General features: G+C 41.5%; 1 protein-coding gene across 4 annotated transcripts; it reads left to right on the top strand.

The window, feature by feature from the left end:
* The first annotated feature begins 4,248 nt into the window (after positions 1-4,248).
* LOC121556334 (lysine--tRNA ligase-like) lies at positions 4,249-22,770 on the top strand. 4 transcript variants are annotated; one of them, XM_045210101.1, is made up of 15 exons: positions 4,249-4,323; positions 17,833-18,021; positions 18,190-18,331; positions 18,491-18,656; positions 18,763-18,856; positions 18,957-19,143; positions 19,300-19,425; positions 19,644-19,763; positions 19,853-20,015; positions 20,144-20,317; positions 20,423-20,508; positions 20,604-20,689; positions 20,852-20,978; positions 21,218-21,361; positions 22,257-22,770. In XM_045210101.1, exons 2-15 carry the CDS (start codon positions 17,879-17,881, stop codon positions 22,329-22,331), a joined length of 1,833 nt encoding a protein of 610 aa, XP_045066036.1. In that variant the 5' UTR covers positions 4,249-4,323; positions 17,833-17,878; the 3' UTR covers positions 22,332-22,770. The 4 variants fall into 4 exon arrangements, with proteins under 4 accessions (XP_045066036.1, XP_041726175.1, XP_045066038.1 ...); XM_045210102.1 differs by lacking the exon at positions 4,249-4,323 and adding an exon at positions 12,153-12,230; XM_041870241.1 differs by lacking the exon at positions 17,833-18,021 and having other exon boundaries at positions 4,253-4,323.
* Positions 22,771-23,044: the final 274 nt, after the last annotated feature.

Below are 23,044 nucleotides of genomic sequence, written 5' to 3'. Positions count from 1 at the left end.
ATAGCTTTATCATGTGTGTAAGATTATGGAACATATGATTACGGAGAGGCTAACTTACTTCCTGGAGCGCAAGGGGCTAGTATCGCCACATCAGAGTGGGTTCAGGAACGGGAAGGGAACTATGGACCCAGTGCTCTGCTTAGAATCAGAGGTCAGGAAGGCTCTGGTGAACAAGGAGAATGTTGTAGCTGTCTTTTTTGATGTGGAGAAGGCGTACGATATGATGTGGAAGGAGGGGTTGTTAATTAAGCTTGATATTATGGGAGTAGGAGGAAGAATGTACAACTGGATAAAGGATTTCCTGTTTGGAAATTCTATCCAGGTGAGGGTGGGGAAGTCTATCAAATCAAATCAAATTTGATTGGTCACACACATATTTATGTTATTGCGTCTGTAGCAAAACTCTTGTGCTCCTAGTTCCAACAGTGCAGTAGTAACTAACAATTCACAACAATACAACAATACAACTAATGGAATTAAGAAATATATAAATATTAGGATGAGCAATGTCGGAATGGCATTGACTAGAACACAGTAGAATACATTATATACATATGAAATGAGTAAAGCAGTATGTAAATATTATTAAAGTGACTAGTGTTCCATTATTAAAGTGACCAGTGATTCCATGTCTATGTACATAGGGCAGCAGCCTCTAAGGTGCAGGGTTGAGTAACCGGGTGGTAGCCGGCTAGCGATGGCTATTTAACAGTCTGATGGCCTTGAGATAGAAGCAGTTTTTCACTCTCTCGGTCCCAGATTTGTGCCGTACCAGGCGGTGATACAGCCCGACAGGATGCTTTCAATTGTGCATTTGTAAAAGTTTGTGAGGGTCTTAGGGGCCAGGACGGATTTCTTCAGTCTCCTGAGGTTGAAGAGCCGCTGTTGCGCCTTCTTCACCACACTGTCTGTGTGGGTGGACCATTTCAGTTTGTCAGTAATGTGTATTCGGAGGAACTTTAAGCTTTTCACGTTCTCCACTGTGGTCCCGTCGATGTGGATAGGGGCGTGCTCCCTCTGCTGACTCCTGAAGTCCACGATCAGCTGCTTCGTTTTGTTGACGTTGCGGGAGAGGTTATATTCCTGCATCACTCCGACAGGGCCCTCACCTCCTCCCTGTAGGCTGTCTCGTCATTGTTGGTAATCAGACCTACTACTGTTGTGTCGTCTGCAAACTTGATGATTGAGTTGGAGACGTGTGTGGCCACTCAGTCATGGGTGAACAGGGAGTACAGGAGGGGGCTGAGCACGCACCCTTGTGGGGCCCCTGTGTTGAGGATCAGCGTAGTGGAGGTGTTGTTTCCTACCTTCACCACCTGGGGGTGGCCCGTCAGGAAGTCCAGGACCCAGTTGCACAGGGCGGGGTTCAGACCCAGGGCCCTGAGCTTGATGTTGAAGGCTGAGCTATAGTCAATTAACAGCATTATTACATAGGTATTCATTTTACATTTACATTTTACATTTTATTCATTTAGCAGACGCTCTTATCCAGAGCGACTTACAGGAGCAATTAGGGTTAAGTGCCTTGCTCAAGGGCACATCGACAGATTTTTCACCTAGTCGGCTCGGGGATTAGAACCAGCGACCTTTCGGTTACTGGCACAACGCTCTTAACCACTAAGCTACCTGCCGCCCCATTCCTCTTGTCCAGATGGGATGGACATGGCAGCTACCTGGTGGATAACGGCACACCACAATGGAGTGTGATTAGGCCTCTGTTGTTTTCATTCATGATCAATTATGTTTACTCTCAGGTACGGACGGATATTGGGAGGTCGTTATTTGCAGATGATGGGGCCTTATGGAAGAGGGGAAGAAAGGTGCCATACATAGTCAGGAAGGTACAGGAGGCAATTGATGAGGTAGAGCGGTGGGCATTAATGTGGGGATTCAGGTTCTCTGTAGAGACAACTCAGTGTTCTTTACCAGTAGGAAGGTGGGAGATGAGGTATGCTTGAGGTTACAGTATATGGGATAAACTTGGAGAGGGTGGGGGCCTTCAGGTTCTTTGGGGTTACTTTGACACTAGGCTGACCTGGGCAGAACACATTGAGAGAGTGGTGGGAAAGTGTAAGAAGGTGCTAAATGTGATGTGCTGTCTGACGGGGAAGAAATGGGGGGTTGGGCGTTCCTCATTGAGGACCATGTATGTTGCATTGATCTGATCTGTAATAGACTATGGCAGTATAGTGTATGGTTCGGCAGCCCGGACCTCATTGGAAAGGCTAGATGTCATACATGGGCAAGGACTCAGAATATGTAGTGGGGCGTTTCGGACCTCCCCAGTGTCTGCACTACAGGTGGTGATGGGGTATATGCCATTGCAGATTAGGAGACAGCTGCTGGCAATGAATTATTGGGTCAACCTAAAGGGACATGGGGTGTCTTATCCTGCGAAAGGGATTTTACAGGCATGCTGGGAACATGAGCAAGGACAGAACACAAGCTTTGGGTGGGTGGGTAATACTCAGGCGAGGGAGATGGGACTGTATGAAAGGGAGTTTAGTCCAACGGTAGCTATTCCTGTAAACCCACCATGGCTACTCCCGCCTCCAGTAGTTGACCTAGAAGTGTTGGAGAGACTACGGAAAGATAGGGAGGGTGTTGATCCATCTGATTTGTTTAATACACCTCTGGATACTGTGTATCAGGATTTTGTGGCCATTTACACAGATGGTTCAAAAGATCCAAGGACAGACGTACTGGGTCAGCATTTGTAGTGCAGGAATGTGGGGTGACATTCAGGAAACGTATTACAGATCTTCTGGCTCTATATACGGCAGAGCTGATGGCCATACTGTTGGCCTTGCAGTGGGTGGAGGAAGTCAAGCCAGACAGGGTAGTTATTTGCTTTGATTCATGTGCAGTGTTGATGAGTCTTCAGTCCTTTAGCTCACGTAGCAGACAATACCTGCTTTGTGATGTGCTACAAACCCATTGCAGGATTAGATAGATGGGTATACAGATAAGATTTACTTGGGTTCCAGTCAATGTGGGGGTGGAGGGGAAAGAGACAGTTGATGGACTGGCTAAAGAATCACTTTGTTTGGGGATGTTGATGTTGTAGATTCAATGAGCAAGGCAGAGACAAAAACCCTGATATGGACAGTGATGATGCAGAGATGGCAGGAGCAGTGGAATAGAGATACTAAGGGCAGGCATTTATTGCAAGTACAGATGAATGTCCGGGAGGGGAGGACGGCAGGAAGGGACAGAAGAGAGGAGGCTATTTTTACAAGACTAAGGCTGGAACACAGCCAGTTGAATAAGACTTTAAATTTGACAGGGAAGCATCCAACAGGAAAGTGTGATTATTGCCAGGAGATGATCGTGGACTACAGGAAAAGGAGGTCTGAGCACGCCCCCATTCTCATCGACGGGGCTGTATTGGAGCAGGTTGCGAGCTTCAAGTTCCTTGGTGTGCACATCACCAACAAACTATCACAGTCCATACACACCAAGACAGTCGTGAAGAGGGGACGACAACATCTATTCCCCCTCAGGAGACTGAAAAGATTTGGCATGGGTCCTCAGATCCTCAAAAGGTTATACAGCTGCACCATCGAGAGCATCCTGACTGGTTGCATCACCGCCTGGTATGGCAACTGATCGGCCTCCGACCGCAAGGCGCTACAGAGGGTGGTGCGTACAGCCCAGTACATCACTGGGGCCAAGCTTCCTGCCATCCATGAGCTCTATACCAGGCTAAGGAAGGCCCTAAAAATTCAAAAAGACTCCAACCACCCTAGTCATAGACTGTTCTCTCTGCTACCGCACGGCAAGCGGTACCGGAGCGCCAAGTCTAGGTTCAAAAGCCTTCTTAACAGCTTCTACACCCAAGCCATAAGACTGCTGAACAGTTAATCAAATAGCTACCTGGACTATTTGCATTGACCCCCACCCTTTTTTTTATGCTGCTGCTACTCGCTGTTTATTATCTATGCATAGTTACTTTACCCCTACCAACATGTACATATTACCTCAATTACCTCGACTAACTTGTACCCCCACACATTGACTCGGTACCGGTACCCCCTGTATTTAGCGTCGTTATTGTTATTTTATTGTTACTTGTATTTATTTATATTACTTTAGTTTATTTAGTCAATATTTTCTAAAATCTTATTTTTCTTAAATCTGCATTGTTGGCTAAGGGCTTGTAAGTAAGCATTTTACGATAATGTCTCCCCGTCTCTGGCCTACACTCCAGTACAGTAGATGGCGGTAATGCACCATAACGTTGGATGCCATCGGCCGACAAAGCCTAGCGAAGAAGAAGATGGCCGACATTATCGAGGTGCATGCAGAGAAACTCAGCAAAAAGTAAGCCATTGTCGATTCACTCGTTTATTGGACATCATTTATGAGGACCTGTGCAACACTTTGATGGTGTGTGTTGATCACTTCCGTGTTATTATTCGATAAAAGTAGTAGGATAGTGTTGCATCAGATCGGATAAAGCATAATGGAAAAACGAATGTACCATGGCGAATGTGCATATATATTCCAATGGTCCATTCAAGCAATATATCGCACGTGTTTCTTGTAGTCCTTAAATGTTCACGTATGCATGCTCTTCATCATATTTTGTGAGGGGAGATAACTACAAAACCCATATCGCATCGTACAAATTACCCAAGGTTATTTGCTGATTTTAAGTTTCTTATTTCCGTGTAGGTTGATTTAACAAAACCATGTTTTGGCGAAAGAAGTGTTTGCCTTTTTGTCTTTACCATAATGAGTTGCTCGCCAACTTCACCAACCTTTCAGGACATACTGATATGCTATTTATGTGGGGAAACATACGTAAAAATGTATGCACGCATGACTGTAAATCGCTTTGGATTAAAGCGTCTGCTAAATGACATATTATTATAAATTGCTTATTATTATATTATATTATTAAACATTGAATTCATCAGCTTTATGCTTCCAAGCTAAATATTTTATAATCTCACTTCTTTAATGGGATGGTTTGCTAGCTAGTGGATTTAGCTAGCTACTAGTAGGCTACATGGTCTAATGACTGATCAGCTCAGAATGAAAGTGAAAATGTTCACCCTACCCAGTGGAAAAAGTACCCAATTGTCATACTTGAGTAAAAGTAAAGTTACCTTAATAGAAAATGACCCAAGTGAAAGTCACAGAGTAAAATATTCCTTGAGTAAAAGTCTAAGTATTTGGTTTTATATATACTTCTCAAAAGAAAAAAATTGTTTACAGACAGCATGATTTTTCTGGGTTTTTTTTAACACTCAAACACTGACTAGACATGACATACCAGAAATCAAGAAAACGGGTTTATCAAAAATGAATAAATCACAGCACGTTTTTGGACTCATTCGGCTGTTTTTACCTGATTAATTAGAATAATTGGAAATTAATGTTAAGTTCCATTGTTATTCCTAAAACATAAATTGAAAATGATTCTGTTGCTGCTTCCTGTTGACAATAACTTTTGATAAATAGGTCAATGTCAAAATAGGTCAATGTCAAAACAGCGTTTCGAAGTGTCCAAATCAATGTAGGTGGGTGTAGGGAGGATAGCGGAGGGCGACTCCGGGCGCGGTGTTTTCTTGCTTAACCGGGGGGCGCTGGAAAAAAATTTTGCCACACAAGTAAATGGACGTCCCGGAGAAGAGCGCGTCCTCAATGGCTAAAATGTAAATGTAAATGTAAATATGCAGAAACAGTTTGTGATATATTGAAAACACTCATATCAATTAGGGGGGAAATCAGGTTGTATGTGCTGTTGAAACCCAAAAAAAGAAACTGGAAATATTGTTTACATCACTGGTTAAAGGACAACCTGCTGAAGACGGCCAGCTACATTTTGAAGTCATGTATTTTTGACCCACCACCTCAATTCGGTCTTATGTAGCAACATTTGAAATTGTGTTTTTTACATTGGATAAAAATACAGACTCAGAGCTACAAAATGGAATATCATACACTACACTGGTTACATTGTAACCCCACTTTTGAGAAAATGGCCCTTGAATGTTTTGGTACACCTACTGGAGAGCTCTTCTTTGTCTATACCCATTCAGTATAGTTCACACCCTCTTAAGCCTTAGCCCCACCCAGTGATGAAAGTAGTAGCAAAAAGTATTAGTAAAAATACACTTTATTTAGTCCTTGACCTATATCCTAATCTGACTTTGGTGCAGGTCATGTTCTTCGCATTACCGTCTCTGGTAAACACACACTATAGTTCAAATAAAATCTAAGTTTATTTGTCACATGCAGAGGATACAGAAGGTGTAAACGGTACAGTGAAATGGTTACTTGCATGTTTGCATCGTAGCAATATCAAAAATAGAAAGTGTCCAGATGAAAATATTTTTATATTATTATTAGATGATGCTTACCCAGACACCCTTGTCTAAATTGATGGGTCATGTGAAATAAATTCTATAACCACCCCTCAGCCACATCTAGCTAAGTGGATGGGTCACTATTGTCTAGACATGTAGACATGTTCATGAAATAAATATGGACACCACTTCAAATGAGTGGATTCAGCTATTTCAGCCACACCCATTGCTGACAGGTGTATAAAATCAAGCACACCGCCATGCAATCTCCATAGTCAAACATTGGCAGTAGAATGGCCCGTACTGAAGAGCTCAGGGACTTTCAATGTGGCACTGTCATAAGATGCCACTTTTCAAACAAGTCAGTTTATCACATTTCTGCCCTGCTAGAGCTGCCCCAGTCAACTGTAAGTGCTGTTATTGTGCAGTGGAAATGTCTAGGAGCAACAACAGCTCAGCTGCCAAGTGGTAGGCCACACAAGCTCACAGAACGGGACCACCGAGTGCTGAAGCGCGTAGCGCGTAAAGGTCGTCTGTCCTCGGTTGCAACACTCACTACCGAGTTCCAAACTGCCTCTGGAAGCAACGTCAGCACAAGAACTGTTCATCGGGAGCTTCATGAAATGGGTTTCCATGGCCGAGCAGCCGCACACAAGCCTAAGATAACCATGCGCAATGCGATTGGTGTAAAGCTCGCCACCATTGGACTCTGGAGCAGTGGAAACGTGTTCTCTGCAGTGATTAATCACACTTCACCATCTAGCTAGCTAAACAATTAACCATAATCCCAACCCATACAGGACAAACAGATAGTCATAGCTAGCCACCATGCATACAATGTTGTAGTATGAATCTGCAGGTAGCTAAAGCTAACCAATTAGGTGCAATGTTAGCTAGTTAGCTAACACTAGGCTATAACTAGCAATATAAATGGACTTCTGAGATACAAATAATATTACTACACAGATCATACCTGTAACGTTAGCTAGCGAGCCAGCATGCTATCGTTAGCTAGCTGGCTAACAGTATGTATTATCTTGCAATGAAAACTACTTTCTGACCAAATTTTAAACGTATAATATTTGAAAATGTAGCTAGACTCTTACCCGTATACATGGATGAACGCTTGTTTGGCCCGTTGTGTCAAGTCACTTCGGTTCACACTGACCGTGTGCAGAAAGTTGTCCATCACAGAAAGTTGTCCATCACTTTTTCTCACTGATATTTGTCGATAGGTTCAGGTTGCACATCCTGTTCAAACTAACCCTACTGAAAAAACACACAGAATCAGGAAATAATGTGCATATCACTGGTTAGAGGACAACTTGTAGAAAACAGCCAGCTACATTTTGGATTGTTGCATTTTGTTTCAAGTGGGTCGCCAACGCGGAAAGATAAACGCAACACTATTTTGTTGATCACTCATATCGATATCACATTAAAATCAATAGAGCGGGTGCTCACAATTGTTTATAACGCATTGTTGTCCTTTTTATACTGTATTAAAAGTATTTTAGGAAAACTAAATAGAAAAAGAAAATATACAATTCGTGAAAAATACATTTATTATTTTTGCACTTTACGATGCTTTCCTTTGTGACCAGTTACTCATTAAATTGGCCCATGCATTCACTAGTCAGCTATTTATCTCGTCTCATGTTTACTGAATGTACATCTCAACTATTTTATTACTCATACAAGAGAATAAATCATCCAGCCTTTAAATCATTCATTTCCAGTCTACATAATTAAATAATAGGCGTACAGTTTGAATATTGTTGTTTGTGCTTTTCATACATGTATGTGTATACAGTTGAAGTCGGAAGTTTACATACACCTTAGCCAAATACATTTAAACTCAGTTTTTCACAATTCCTGACATTTAATCCAAGTAAAAAGTCCCTATCTTAGGTCAGTTAGAATCACCACTTTATTTTAAGAATTTGAAATGTCAGAATAATAGTAGAGAGTGATTTATTTCAGCGTTTCTTTCTTTCATCACATTCCCAGTGGGTCAGAAGTTTACATACATTCAATTAGTATTTGGTGGCATTGCCTTTAAATTGTTTTACTTGGGTCAAACGTTTCGGGTAGCCTTCCACAAGCTTCCCACAATAAGTTGGGTGTAACTGAGTCAGGTGTTTAGACCTCCTTGCTCGCACACGCATTTTCAGTTCTGCCCACACATTTTCTATAGGATTGAGGTCAGGGCTTTGTGATGGCCACTCCAATACCTTGACTTTGTTGTCTTTAAGCCATTTTGCCACAACTTTGCTTGGGGTCATTGTCCATTTGGAAGATTCATTTGCGACCAAGCTTTTAACTTCCTGACTGATGTCTTGAGATGTTGCTTCAATATATCCACATAGTTTTCCTTCCTCATGATGCCATCTATTTTGTGAAGTGCACCAGTCCCTCCTGCAGCAAAGCATCCCCACAGCATGATGCTGCCACCCCCGTGCTTCACGTTTGGGATGGTGTTCTTCGGCTTCCAAGCCGCCCCCTTTTTCCTCCAAACATAACGATGGTAATTATGGCCAACAGTTCTATTTTTGTTTCATCAGACCAGAGGACATTTCTCCAAAAAGTACGATCTTTGTCCCCATGTGCAGTTGCAAACCGTAGTCTGGCTTTTTTATGGCGGTTTTGGAGCAGTGGCTTCTTCCTTGCTGAGCAGCGTTTCAGGTTATGTCGATATAGGACTCGTTTTACTGTGGAATAGATACTTTTGTACCTGTTTCCTCCAGCATCTTCACAAGGTCCTTTGCTGTTGTTCTGTGATTGATTTGCACTTTTCGCACCAAAGTACGTTCATCTCTAGGAGACAGAACGCGTCTCCTTCCTGAGCGGGATGACGGCTGCGTGGTCCCATGGTGTTTATACTTGCGTACTATTGTTTGTACAGATGAACGTGGTACCTTCAGGCGTTTCGAAATTGCTCCCAATGATGAACCAGACTTGTGGAGGTCTGCACATTTTCTTTCTGAGGTCTTGGCTGATTTTTTTTGATTTTCCCATGATGTCAATTAAAGAGGCACTGAGTTTGAAGGTAGGCCTTGAAATACATCCACAGGTACAGCTCCAGTTGACTCAAATGATGTAAATTAGCCTGTCAGAAGCTTCTAAAGCCATGACATCATTTTCTGTACAATACAGTGCATTCGGAAAGTATTCAGACCCCTTGACTTTTTTCACATTTTGTTACGTTACAGGCTTATTCTAAAATTGATTAAATTGTTTTTTTCTTCATCAAACTACACACAATACCCGATAATGACAAAGCAAAATTGTTGCTAATTTCTAACTGAAATATTACATTTACAAAATAATTCATACCTTTTACTCAGTACTTTGTTGAAACATCTTTGACAGCAATTACAGCCTAGAGTTTTCTTGGGTATGACGCTACAAGCTTGGCACCTGTATTTGGAGAGTTTCTCCCATTCTTCTCTGCAGATCCTCAAGTTCTGTCAGGTTAAATGGTGAGCGTCGCTGCACAGCTATATTCAGGTTTCTCCAGAGATGTTCGATCGGGTTCAAGTCCAGGCTCTGGCTGGGCCACTCAAGGACATTCAGAGACTTGTCCCGAAGCCACTCCTGCGTTTTCTTGGCTGTGTGCTTAGGGTCATTGTCCTGTTGTACGGTGAACCTTCGCCTCAGTCTGAGGTCCTGAGCGCTATGGAGCAGGTTTTCATCAAGGATCTCTCTGTACTTTGCACTGTTCATCTTTCCCTCGATCCTGACTAGTCTCCCAGTCCCTGCTGCTGAAAAACATCCCCACAGCCTGATGCTGCCACCACCATGCTTCACGTAGGGATGGTGCAAGGTTTCCTCCAGACGTGACACTTGGCATTCATGCCAAAGAGTTCAATCTTGATTTTATCAGACCAGAGAATCTTGTTTCTCATGGTCTGAGAGTCCTTTAGTTGCCTCTTGGCAAACTCGAAGTGGGCTGTCATGTGCCTTTTACTGAGGAGTGGCTTCCGTCTGGCCACTCTACCATGAAGGCCTGATTGGTGGAGTGCTGCAGAGATGGTTGTCCTTCTGGAAGGTTCTCCCATCTCCACAGAGGAACTCTGGAGCTCTGTCAGAGTGACCATCGGGTTCATGGTCACCTCCCTGACCAAGGCCCTTCTCCCTCGGTTGCTCAGTTTGGCCGTGCAGCCAGCTCTATGAAGAGTCTTGGTGGTTCCAAATGTCTTCCATTCAAGAATGATGGAGGCCACTGTGTTCTTGGGGACCACAATTCCTTTGACCTGATGGCTTGGTTTTTGCTCTGACATGCACTGTCAACTGTGGGACGTTATATAGACAGATGTGTGCCTTTCCAAATCATGTCCAATCAATTGAATTTACCACAGGTGGATTCAAATCAAGTTGTAGAAACATCTCAAGGATGTTCAATGGAAACAGGATGCACCTGAGTTCAATTTAGAGTCTCATAGCAAAGGGTCTGAATTCTTATGTAAATACATTTTGAATACATTTGCTAAAATGTCACTTTATCATTATGTGGTATTGTGTGTAGATTGATGAGGAAAATGTTTTATTTAATCAATTTTAGAATAAGGCTGTAACGTAACAAAATGTGGAAAAAGGGAAGGGATCTGAATACTTTCCGAATGCACTGTAGCTGCAATTGAAGTGTTGTATCAAACTGCTATGCGTCTTGATTCAATGTAAATGTATATCTGTTACTTTTAAAATATATTTTATCTATCTAGCCTCTCTTGATTCTTCATTGCAAAGGGGAAACTGTAACGGAACATTGTAATTCTGTTAATTATTAATGCAGCTTTTTGAAATAGATGTGATACTGTGTTCCACCTGGATTTCTTATATTTGTTATGATTGGGCTTATGTCTGTCAAGACAAACACAAATTTCACCAAATTCAAACAAACTTGTCATTCAGAATTTTCATCATTGGTGTTTTGTTTTTATTGTAAATGTCATCAGTTAGTCTTTTCACACTTTGTTCTGTTTGTGTCCTTTTAACCTGTCTGGCTTTGGTTTGATGTGAAAGTCTGCTTTATTTCCACTAATGTATTTTTTTCTGGGCATCAGGAGTGAACCTGTTGATAGCAGTGACAGGTTATAGGTATGGGGAGTGCATATCACCTATGTGTTTTTAGCTACCATGTGAACAACTGTGAAATATTACCTTTGAAAAAATGACTATATAAATGTATTTTTGCTTTTGTTGGGGCATTTGGATACTCTTGCAGTTATATTTATGTAAACCTTCTGGTATATATATTAATAAAGATAGATCAGTTTTCCTTTTTCAAGTTGATTTCCCCACCCTCTGATGATTGGTTTTGGTTACATTTTTGCATTGATCAGCTTTTGTTTTTGTCCAGGAGACACACAAGACATCATGAATCCCATACTGTGAAATATTTGAAATGGCAAAATCACAAGCACATCAATCTAATTACGTTTGAAAAGTAACATAACTAATCATCAATTAAATGCATCATGGCCTTACCCTAGTTGTCCATCTAAAACATGTTTTAAAATGATGAAGTGAGGAGAGCAAGGGAAGAAGAAAGGACAGACATGCTCAGAAACCAGATGAATATGATCACATATTCACATGTATTTTAATATTCTGATTAGACATTTATAATTAGTAAAGGACCTGTGTTTTTCAATGAAGATAAAAATGAAAACCGCCCATGGAGTTATTTGAAAACAACAAAATAAACTAATATGATCCCCTGTCTGAGTGGAGAACTACTTTTGCGCAGCGTCTTGCGTTAGACTGATCCCCTCGAACGCGCTGGAACGTCATTGGGTACAGTTCAATGCCGACAGTTATATATGGGGTGAACTTGCGCGCATCACTCACTTGCTGCAGGAAAAAGATGGCAGACGTTACAGAGGTGGACGCAGAGACTCTTAGCAAAAAGTAAGCCATTGTCGATTCTCTCTTCTATTGGGAAAAATTTATGAAGACGTGTGCAACATGTTGATGGTGTGTGTTTCACTTCCGTGTTATTATTCGATAAAAGTAGTAGGATAGTGTTGCGTCAGATCGGATAAAGCTCGATGGAAAAACTAGTGTTCCATAGCGAATGTGCATACACATTTTCCAATGGTCATTTCGGTTCAAGCGGCATATCGCACATACATGCTCTTCATCCTAGTCTGTGAATGGAGATAACTACAAAACTTATATTTCATCGTAGAAATTACCCAAGCTAAATTGCTGATCTGAAGTTCCTTATTTTCATGTAAGTTTATTGACAAAACCACGTTTCAGCTAAATAAATGTTTTTTTCCTTAACCATAATGAGCTTCTTGCCAACTTCACCAACCTTTCAGGTCATACTCATGCTATTTATGTGGGGAAATATTGAAGTAATCAGCTTTATGCATCCAGGCTAAATATCCTATCTCACTTCTGTAATGTGATGGCTTGGTAACTAGTGGATTTAGCTAGCTACTACTAGGCTATGTTGCCTAATGACTGATCAGCTCAGAATGAAAGTGAAAATGTTCTCCGTACCCAATTGTCATACTTTAGTAAAAGTAAAAGTAAAAATACCTTAATAGAAAAGGACTCGAGTAAAAGTGAGTCATCCCAGTAACATCCTACTTGAGTGAAAGTCTAAAAGTCTTTGGTTTTAATTATACTAAAGTATCAAAACTAAATGTAATTGCTAAAATATACTTGGGTATCAAAAGTTAAAGTATAAATAATTTCAAATGCCTTATATTAAGCAAACCAGATGGCACCATTTAATTTTTTTTACAGATAGCCAGGGGTATGCTCCAACACTCAGACATAATTTACAAATGAAGCATTTGTTTAGTGAGTCCGCCAGATCAGAGGCAGTAGGTATGACCAGGGATGTTCTCTTCATAAGTGTGTGAATTAGACCATTTTCCTGTCCTGCTAAGCATTCAACATGTAACGAGTACTTTTGGGTGTCAGGGAAACTGTATGGAGTAAAAAGTACATAATTTTCTTTAGCAATGTAGTGAAGTAAAAGTTGTCAAAAATATAAATAGTAAAGTACAGATACCCGAAAAAACTACTTAAGTAGTACTTACAAGTATTTTTACTTAAGAACTTTATACCACTGAGTAAAAGTCTAAAAGTATTTGGTTAATATATACGTAATTATCAAAAGGAAAAGAAAATGCTTGTTTTTTTGGACACTCAAACATGGACATCCGTTTTCACGATTTCTGGTATATCATCAAAATAAATCAATCACAGCGCATTTTTAGACTCATTCAATAGTTTTTACCTTATTTAACTAGAATACTATTGGAAATTAATGTTATGTTTTAGGAATAACAATGGAACTTTAGTTGAAAATAGTAATCATAGTGCCACAATAGTAATCAGCTATATATATATATATAAATGGTGTATCATACACTGCAGTTGAGTAACAATGGGAAAGTAATTCTGCTTTGAAAGTTAATAAATTTATAGCACCACTTTTGAGAAATGGACGTTGAATGTTTTGATACACCTACTGGAGAGCTCCTCTTTGTCTACACCCATTCAGCATAGTTCACAGCCTATTAAACCTTCGCTCCACCCATCTCTTTAAGGATTCAAATGTAAGGCCATGTGCTAAACAAAGTAACGATAGTGTAGGAAACAACCAAAGATTTCAAGACAAAGTGGTGAAAGTAGTAGTAAAAACACACTTTATCTAGGATTATATCCTAATCTGACGTTCTTCACATTACCGTCTCTGGTAAACACACACTATATCAAATATCTTAAATTACAGAAGGTGTAAACAGTAGAGTGAAATGGTTATTTGCATAGTAGCAATGTCAAAAATGTAAAGTGTCCACATAGAAATATTGTATGAATCTTTTATAATTATTAGATTATGCTTACCCAGACACACTTGTCTAAATTAATGGGTAATGTGAAATAAATGCTAAAGCCACATCTATCTAAGTGGATGGGTCACTATTGTCAAGACATGTACACATGTTCATGAAATACAATAGATTGCCATAATCACCCCCAGACACACCTGGCTAACTTGATGGGTTGTGTAATCATCTGGCGACGTGGAGTCTTTTGTTTAGATATGAACCATAATCCCAACCCATATAGTACAAACGGAATGACATACTGAGCAGCTCATGTTATAGACAGAAGCATGCTACATGGCAGACCAATCCGAACTCATCTCTTGGCATGTCCAGCCCATCTATTATTTCAGCCAATCATGGCCAGTGAGAAGGTTCCTGTCTTTTTCCGTGGCTAAACCAACTAGGCTTGTAATTTACATTTTTAAATTTAAATTACAGATGGCATACAAGATGGCATACAGATGGCATACAAGTTTGTTATTAAGGCACATAAAAGTTTACATGTTCCAGAAGGCTATCTTGTGAAGTAGTGACGTGCAACATTCGCCTAGCTTCCTGAAACGTGTCATATTTTGATTTGGGGGTCACTAAACAGAAAGGGAAATGCAGCACTTATATTGTTATCACGTTGTAATCAATAGAACAGGGGGGGGGGGTCAGGTTGAAAATCCTGTTCAAACTAACCCTACTGAAAGACCACATGGAATCTGGGAATAATGTGCATATCACTGGTTAGAGGACAACTTGTAGAAATCAGGCAGCGTGGGTCGCCAACGCGGAAAGGTAAACACAACACTATTTTGTTAATCACTCATATTGATATCACATTAACGTCAATAGAACAGGGGCAAACGTTTGGGTTGTATGCGCTGTTTAAAGTGGAACTGACAGCGCTTTAACTACTTTGCAAATATGGATTCAAAAAAATAATAATCCCGGGAAGACGATACAATTAAACTAGCAAGGGCAATGGTCACATGTCAGTCATAACGTGGCTAATAAACTAGCATATCTATTTATGTAGCTATTATGGTGGAAAATGAATTACATTTAGACATACTATGCTGTTTTTACTTAGATAATTGTCCATTGTTATATATTAGTTAATTTTTTTTGCTGTTGCAGGCTTGTCTTGTGTGACTTAGTCATAAGTCTGGGCGTACATATAAGATCCGTTTGGGTGCGACCGCAGCATGTAAGACATCCCGTGGTTTTACTATCTACAGGAAGTCAGCTGTATGGAAACTTGCAGAAACGAGCACATTATATTGTGAACTGTGACAAAACGCAGAGATTGTTGATTGCTAAGTTTTTGCTAATCTTATAATAAAGTTGTTGTTTGACGAATCTACAGGCTCTCTCCTGGTTAGAAATGTTAGCTAGCTAGCTAGCTAGCTAAGGAGGATGTCATTGGGTGAGTGGCCAACTTTTTCCCCTCATATCGTTTTTTTCGGTGGCTACAGCTAGAGATGCAGGTGTCATTTGGTTAGCTATCAATACATGTGAATCACTTTGCTAGCTATCTAGTTAGCTATTCTGAACTTGAATGATTATTATCCAGTTAGCATATCTCTTGCGTTCGTAAATTCAATCTGGCTATCTACTCCGATTTCAGAGCACTCTCGTCTGAGTGTGCCAGAGCGCAGAATAACTGATGAATTTACGAACACTCAACACCTGCTGAATATGCCTGGTGTCAGTAAACGTGGGCAAAAAAAGTAATTAAATTGTTGCCACTAGCACAGTTAGTCACTAACGCTCTAGATAACATGTAAACAGTCTAACCAGCTCTGCTAGGGCGAGTAAAATGGTCAGCGTGAGTTGGCCAGTTAGCTTGGTGTTTGACTGCCATTGTGAGGAACGATCAGATCAACCCTACTCCTCAGCCATAGCGTCCAGTGTGTGTGTGGCTCTGAATGCTCGAAGAGCGAAATGCTCTGCATTTACGAACGGATCATCTGAAAAAGCGCTGAATTTACGAATGACCCAGAGCGCGCTGACCCACTGAAGGTAATTTATGAACGCACCCTTAGTTATCAATCAAATGTATTTGGAATCGATCAAATGGGCGGGCAGGCAAGTTCCCATTCAGTTGTCAAAATGTGGGTTGGGGACAAGCATGCATTGGCAGGCAAGCTGGAGAAGGACGAGCAGGCTACTATTCCCCATTGTTTATCAGTGTAATTCTGACGGCTAACTTGCTGAAAAAGTTTGAGAGGGTTTATCTATTGTTCCCTCGTTAGAGTTTAGCTCATCTTGCTCTGGCTAGCATTAGTTGTTGATCTTGTTGTTGTTAATGTGCATAACTGAGGGAGAGGGAGCCTACCTTTTCATCGTTGTTTGATCAATAGGAATGTAAAGTTTCCAAATGTAAGAGGACTCCCGTGGTATTTACATATTTATAGAAATCCATTCAGGTGTATTTTGTGGCTTTTGGCGAATGCGTTCAAATTATCTAAAATCGCGCTGTTGCCACTGCTTGTAAACACAGTCCAGTTCAACGTGAATGATGGGAGGCCTGTGTGGCATAAAGGCCTACTGTAGCTCTGATATGGCTATTGTGCATCGGTCTGCGTAGACTCCGGTCCTGGATGAAACAGATGTTTTTATTAGGTTTTATTTACTGCAGTATCTATTAATTGTCCAAACGCTTTGCCACTTTCCCACTCTATATTGCGATAGTTTTCAAACGGCATTCCCAAACATTCTATGAATTTATTAAGACGTGAAAATGACCATATCTATGTGCTCACATTGTCAGAAAATGTAAAAAATAAATGAAAATAAAAGTTGTGTTGCTAAAACGCTGTCAGTTCCACTTTAAACTAAAAATATTCAAATGCCACACGAAATCTGAGCGTTTTTATATCACTGGTTAGAAGATAATTTACTTAAGACGTCGGATGGAGATTCTGGGAGGCTGCCGAAACGGGAAAGAAGCAAATCAGTTGCTTTGTTATTTAACTTAACCGAATCACGACCCAAAATAGGATATCAACGCTGACAAGGGTTGCCTGTTAATTTTGAATGATAGTTTGACTCTCAAATCCATGTATTGGTGTGAGGCCAGGGACTTTTATAGAGAGACCTCCCGATATATCTCAGGGCCATTTGAAGATGACTGCAGAGTTTTCGAACTGCAAAGTCCTGCAACTTTTACTCCTATGTAGTGGAGTAAAAGTTTACAAAATATATAAATACCCCCCCAAAAAAGTATTTCTACTTACTTTACACTACTGTTACTAAACCCATTTACACTGAACGAAAATATAAACGCAGCATGTAAAGTGTTGGTCCCATGTTTCATAAAAAATCCCAGAAATGTTCCATATGCAGAAAAAGCTTATTTCTATGCCCAGTTGTATGAAATCCATAGAATAGGGCCTAATTTACTACTTGAAATTGATTTGATTTTTCTTATATGAACTGTAACTCAGTAAAATCTTTAAAGTTTTTGGATGTTGCGTTTTATATTTTTGTTGAGTATAAAAACATCTAACCCTGCATAGTCATTTACGCAGAGACATGTTAAGCAGCAGAAGCATCATTCTTTTTTTAGTACATGGCCTTTTCATTTATATTTTATTAGAAAAACATTCAGTGCCTTAGAAATAATATGACGTGGGCCAAAGACGGCTGTGCTCTGTGTCTCTCTCCAGGTCTGGTCATTGACTGGTGTAGCTCAGTAGGTCAGCCTGCCTCACCATGCTGACTCTGGTGGTCAGGACTGCCAGGCACCAGGTGTGCCAAGCCTTTGGGGTCAGGGCTCAGGGGGTAAAGTTTGCTCTCCCCAGCACAGCATCAGTCCCAGCTCTAATTCAGGGGAATCGCTGGCGAGGTGACAAAAGGTTGGTGGCTTTTCCATTCAATGAGAAAAACAACCAACCTTTTGTCATAAATGATTCCCTTTTAGGTGTTACTTGCATGGCTTTATAAAGTAGTCTCCTGAGTAATCCCCTTAACCCTGATGCTGAGTCCACTAGATACCCTGATGTTACCCTCTGTGTTGTTGTCAGTGAGCTAAAGAGGCGAATGAAAGCTGAGAAGAAGGCATCTGAGAAGGAAGCCAAAGTCAAAGAGCAGGTTGAGCAGACGGAGACCAATGACCAGGCGGATCAGAATGCATACGGGGCAGATGAGGAGACCCTGGACCCTAACGTGAGCTATATGCATGTTTATGATCGTCCTTCCTTCCCTCTTGTGATTTGCTTGAGAACATTTGACTGCTGATCTTAGTAGTATATTTTAAATAGGGTTGCAGTAATTGAGCTCTTGAACATTTGCAGTAACCTCACTTTATATTGTTTATCCCAAAAGCAATACTTTAAGATCCGCACCCAAGCCATCCAGGCTCTGAAGGGCACAGCAGAGGACCCATACCCTCACAAGTACAATGTAGATCTGTCGCTCACAGAGTTCATTGAGAAGTACAACCACCTACAGCCTGGAGACCAGCTAACAGACATTGTCCTCAGTGTATCAGGTACTGACAACAACTGTTTTCAACTATTGTGATTTGGAATAATATGATGTTGTCATTTGATGGCCAAGCTGTATTTTTGACATATGTGAAACTCTGTTGTTGGCAGGTCGTGTCCATGCCAAGAGAGAGTCCGGGGCCAAGTTAATCTTCTATGACTTGCGAGGGGAAGGCGTCAAGCTGCAAGTTATGGCAACCAACAGGTACAGAACATGGCCCTTCCCAGAACTCCACTACTCATTAGGGCTCAAATACCTCCCACATGTATATTTTCTAACCCTGTCTGTCCATGTTCCCTGTTAGGAGCTACAAGTCTGAGGAGGAGTTTGTGCGCATCAACAACAAGCTGCGGCGTGGTGACATCATTGGTGTTCGTGGTAACCCGGGGAAGACCAAAAAGGGCGAGCTGAGCATCATTCCCATAGAGATGACCCTGCTTTCACCTTGCTTGCACATGCTGCCCCACCTCCACTTTGGTCTCAAGGACAAGGTGAGCACCTTCACAATCCTGTAGTGAACATACAGAAAACATGTCAGGCTTTCATATGAATGAGAGATGATAGAGTACACCTTTAATTCATGTAACCAGCAGAAGAAATTGCCTTTTTTAGGGATCCTCACCCTTTCTCTAACCCATTGCCTCCAGGAAACACGATTCCGCCAGCGATACCTGGATCTGATTCTCAATGACTCTGTGAGGCAGAAGTTTGTAACACGTGCCAAGATCATCACTTACCTCCGCAGCTTCCTGGACGGGATGGGATTCCTGGAGGTGAGGGAAATGGCCAGTAGGGGGCACTTGTGTTTAACAATTTTTTAAAAGTATGTCAGGGAAATGAGGGAGTGTGGAGGAGTTCAGGTTAAGAGTTCAAGAGTGGTAAAGCTGTTTTCTCTTTGATTTGGAAAGTACATTTTAAAGGGTTATTTTTCACAAACAGGGTTTTGGTGATGGGTAACAGACTGTAAAACCACAACACACGTTTCTTACAGATTGAGACGCCCATGATGAACCTGATTCCTGGAGGGGCCGTGGCCAAACCCTTTGTGACCTACCATAACGACCTAGACATGAACCTTTACATGAGGATCGCTCCTGAGCTCTACCACAAGGTAACCTGTCCCCCGGGGAAGGACCAATAACGCATTTAAAAAATAAAAAATAAACTCCATGCTCATATTTCCGTGCCTTCTTTCCCCAGATGCTTGTGGTCGGGGGGTTTGACAGAGTGTATGAGGTTGGACGGCAGTTCAGAAACGAAGGCATTGACCTCACCCACAATCCAGAGTTCACCACCTGCGAATTCTATATGGCCTATGCAGATTACCATGACTTGATGGATATCACAGAGAAGCTTCTCTCGGGTGAATGAAGAGGGTGTTTCTACTTCAACATTCTGGAATGTGAATATCTAGTGTTACTCACAGTGACATGTAGGTGTGTAGCTGCTAGATTCCATTACTAACTGGTCCGCTCTCTCTCTTCCCATCAGGGATGGTCAAGCACATCACTGGAGGATACAAAGTGAAGTATCATCCAGAGGGTCCAGAGGGCCAGACCTATGAGATTGACTTCACTCCTCCCTTCAGGAGGGTCAGCTTGACACACGACCTGGAGAAGGAGATGGGCGTCAAGTTCCCAGCTGCTGACACCTACGACAGTGACGGTAAGAGATTGAATGCCGGTCAATACAGTGCCACAGTTATACCTCTATATATTTATAGAATTTCCTAGGTTGTCTTACTGACCTGTCCCTCTCCACCCACCCCAGAGACCCGTAAATTCTTTGATGAACTGTGTGCCCAGAAAGGAGTGGAGTGCCCTCCTCCTAGAACCACTGCCCGCCTCCTTGACAAGGTGCCCATTCTAATCTACTCAGGAAACTCCCCTGCTATACCCCTTCCGTGTTGTTGACATCATGACTAAACTGAAGTTGATGTTTATCCCTGCAGTTGGTGGGAGATTTCCTGGAAGTCACGTGTATCAACCCCACGTTCATCTGTGACCACCCACAGATCATGAGCCCCCTGGCCAAATGGTGAGCTCTTCCTATCCATATTACACTAATTTAAAAACAAGCAACAATGCTCTTATGGACTGCAGGTTACCATTTGAAACAGTAAACATAGGTCTTGCAGTGCCCCCTGCTTGTCAATGCAGATGTATCTAGCTGTGCTCTCCTTGATCTCTCCCCATACAGGCACCGGTCAGAGAAAGGCCTGACGGAGCGTTTTGAGCTGTTTGTATTGAAGAAGGAGATCTGTAATGCCTACACTGAGTTGAACGACCCTATCAGACAGAGGGAGCTCTTTGAGCAACAGGCTAAGGTCAGTGTGCCTTGGCGAGTCGACTGAGTAACGCTACAAACTATGTAGTAGTAGGGGCCACTAAACTGACACATTTCCCCAAATTCTTGCCTTACGTCAACTTAGTAACCATTGGTGCTTCATTTTCTTTGTGATATTTTCCTGTTTATGAGTCACCACCCTGTAAATCTTGATGAGCTATTTAGTTTTAGTACAGTCTGTTTCTCATCTAGCTTCTGTGTGTATGTTTGTTTTATTAGGCCAAGGCAGAGGGTGATGACGAGAGTATGTCCATTGATGAGACTTTCTGCACGGCACTAGAGTATGGCCTGCCACCAACTGCTGGCTGGGGCATGGGCATTGACCGCCTTACCATGTTCCTCACAGACTCCAACAACATCAAGGTACAGTTATAATACACACAGGCAGAGGCCAATATAGAGCCTGTGCAATCTCTAAAGCCTGGTTCACACTGTAGGCCTTAATGCTCAAATCAATGTAGTTTTTCAAGTTCTATTTTTCAAGTGACCAAATAGGATTTGTGTGTGTTCAGACGGCAGTAATTTGCTGACATGGCTATGCTAGTTGCCATAGTAATGACTGATGTGTGCGCAGTAGTGTAGGCTGATTGGTGGTGGTGCTCCCGCTTCCTATCACTCAGAAGTTATGTAGCCAGCTAAGGACTACAATGCCTGCCATGGATATTTCCCAGTTGCTTTAAATGTTCAAAGTCATAGTGTAAGAACACTTACAAAGCCTCAAAGGATAAGATGATGCAACTTTCAAAAGGAGTCCATTTTGGCTAACCACAACAGTCTGCTAGCTAGGTAGCTGTTTAGTTTTCTAGCACATTCAGTTATTTGTTTGTAAACCATTAGCTAGTTAGCTACCACATGTTCTTATCAAACTGTCAACAGAGTAGCTAGCAAGCAACAAGATATGCCAAATAAATCTGATTTGACCGTTCATACACAAGTTGCATGGCCAAGAATCAGATTTGTATGACCTACGAAGGTGGTTTGAAATGTGGCTTGAAATATCCGATTCCATGTGCTTTTTGGCTGTTCAGACTGCAGGAAAAAGAACAGATTTGAAATGGATTTGCAAAAAACAAAAAGGATTTCAGTCACTTCAAACTGCCAATGTGAACAAGGCTTTAGACATGCATGTTTATTATTATGTGGTATGGGACACTGTATCGATGATTGTTTACACACACGCACATACACTACAAACTTGAATGCACTTCAGCAGGACTCTGTGTGTGTGAAACCACCTGATGTTAATTCTGTTTCACAGGAGGTGCTGTTCTTCCCTGCCATGAAGCCTGATGACAACAAGACAGCCCCTCTCACAGAGGGCACCTCTGTGTAGTATTGTGACCTCGCCTGCTGGCAGATCTCTGCAGGGGTTGGCATGGTGATGAAGCCTGGGGAAATAATCAGATTGGTCTGTTGGTCTCACTGTGGGTCCCGGTGGCATTGACTGTTTTCTATTTTATCATATGGTTAGAATTTTGCAATCTGCATTAAGGGAAATAAGTTAATTTTAAATTCTTTTTCCATCATTACATAGTTGAAAACATAAATTGTGTGCTGTTGTTGCCTTGTATTACCTTGCGCTTTGTCTCTTTTCTGTCTTCCCTCAGAGTGTGGTGGACATCCAAGCCCAAAGTAATGTCAGTGAATGAGGGTTCTGGACATGTTTGTTGTGTTCTGTTATTGTATGCCATGCAGTCTGACTACTTTTTAAAAAATGGTTCACCCACACAACTGCCATTGGCACAAAAATAAACTTAATGACAAAAATGTGATTCTGTATTCCCATGATTGCGTTATGTCAAAGTATATGTCTGCAGCTGATCTACTGTTGCAGTAGGCCTAAGTTACTGGTCTACTGTTCTTTACCCATGGTCTTCATTATGTACATTTTCATAAGCTTTTGGATAAAGCAGTGGTGTAGCCATTCAGCCAAATCTGTTGCGAAACATTTCTTATATGGAAGCGAACGAAACATGGAGGGACGTACCTGAATTTGTCCAATAGAAACTGTTTGGCAGAATGACTACACCTATTCTGTTGCAAAAC

Source organism: Coregonus clupeaformis, chromosome 33 (genome assembly GCF_020615455.1).
Source record: "Coregonus clupeaformis isolate EN_2021a chromosome 33, ASM2061545v1, whole genome shotgun sequence".
NCBI lineage: Eukaryota > Metazoa > Chordata > Actinopteri > Salmoniformes > Salmonidae > Coregonus > Coregonus clupeaformis.
The sequence above is the reverse complement of the archived record's forward strand: the minus strand, read 5'-3'. Positions and strand labels throughout refer to the sequence as shown.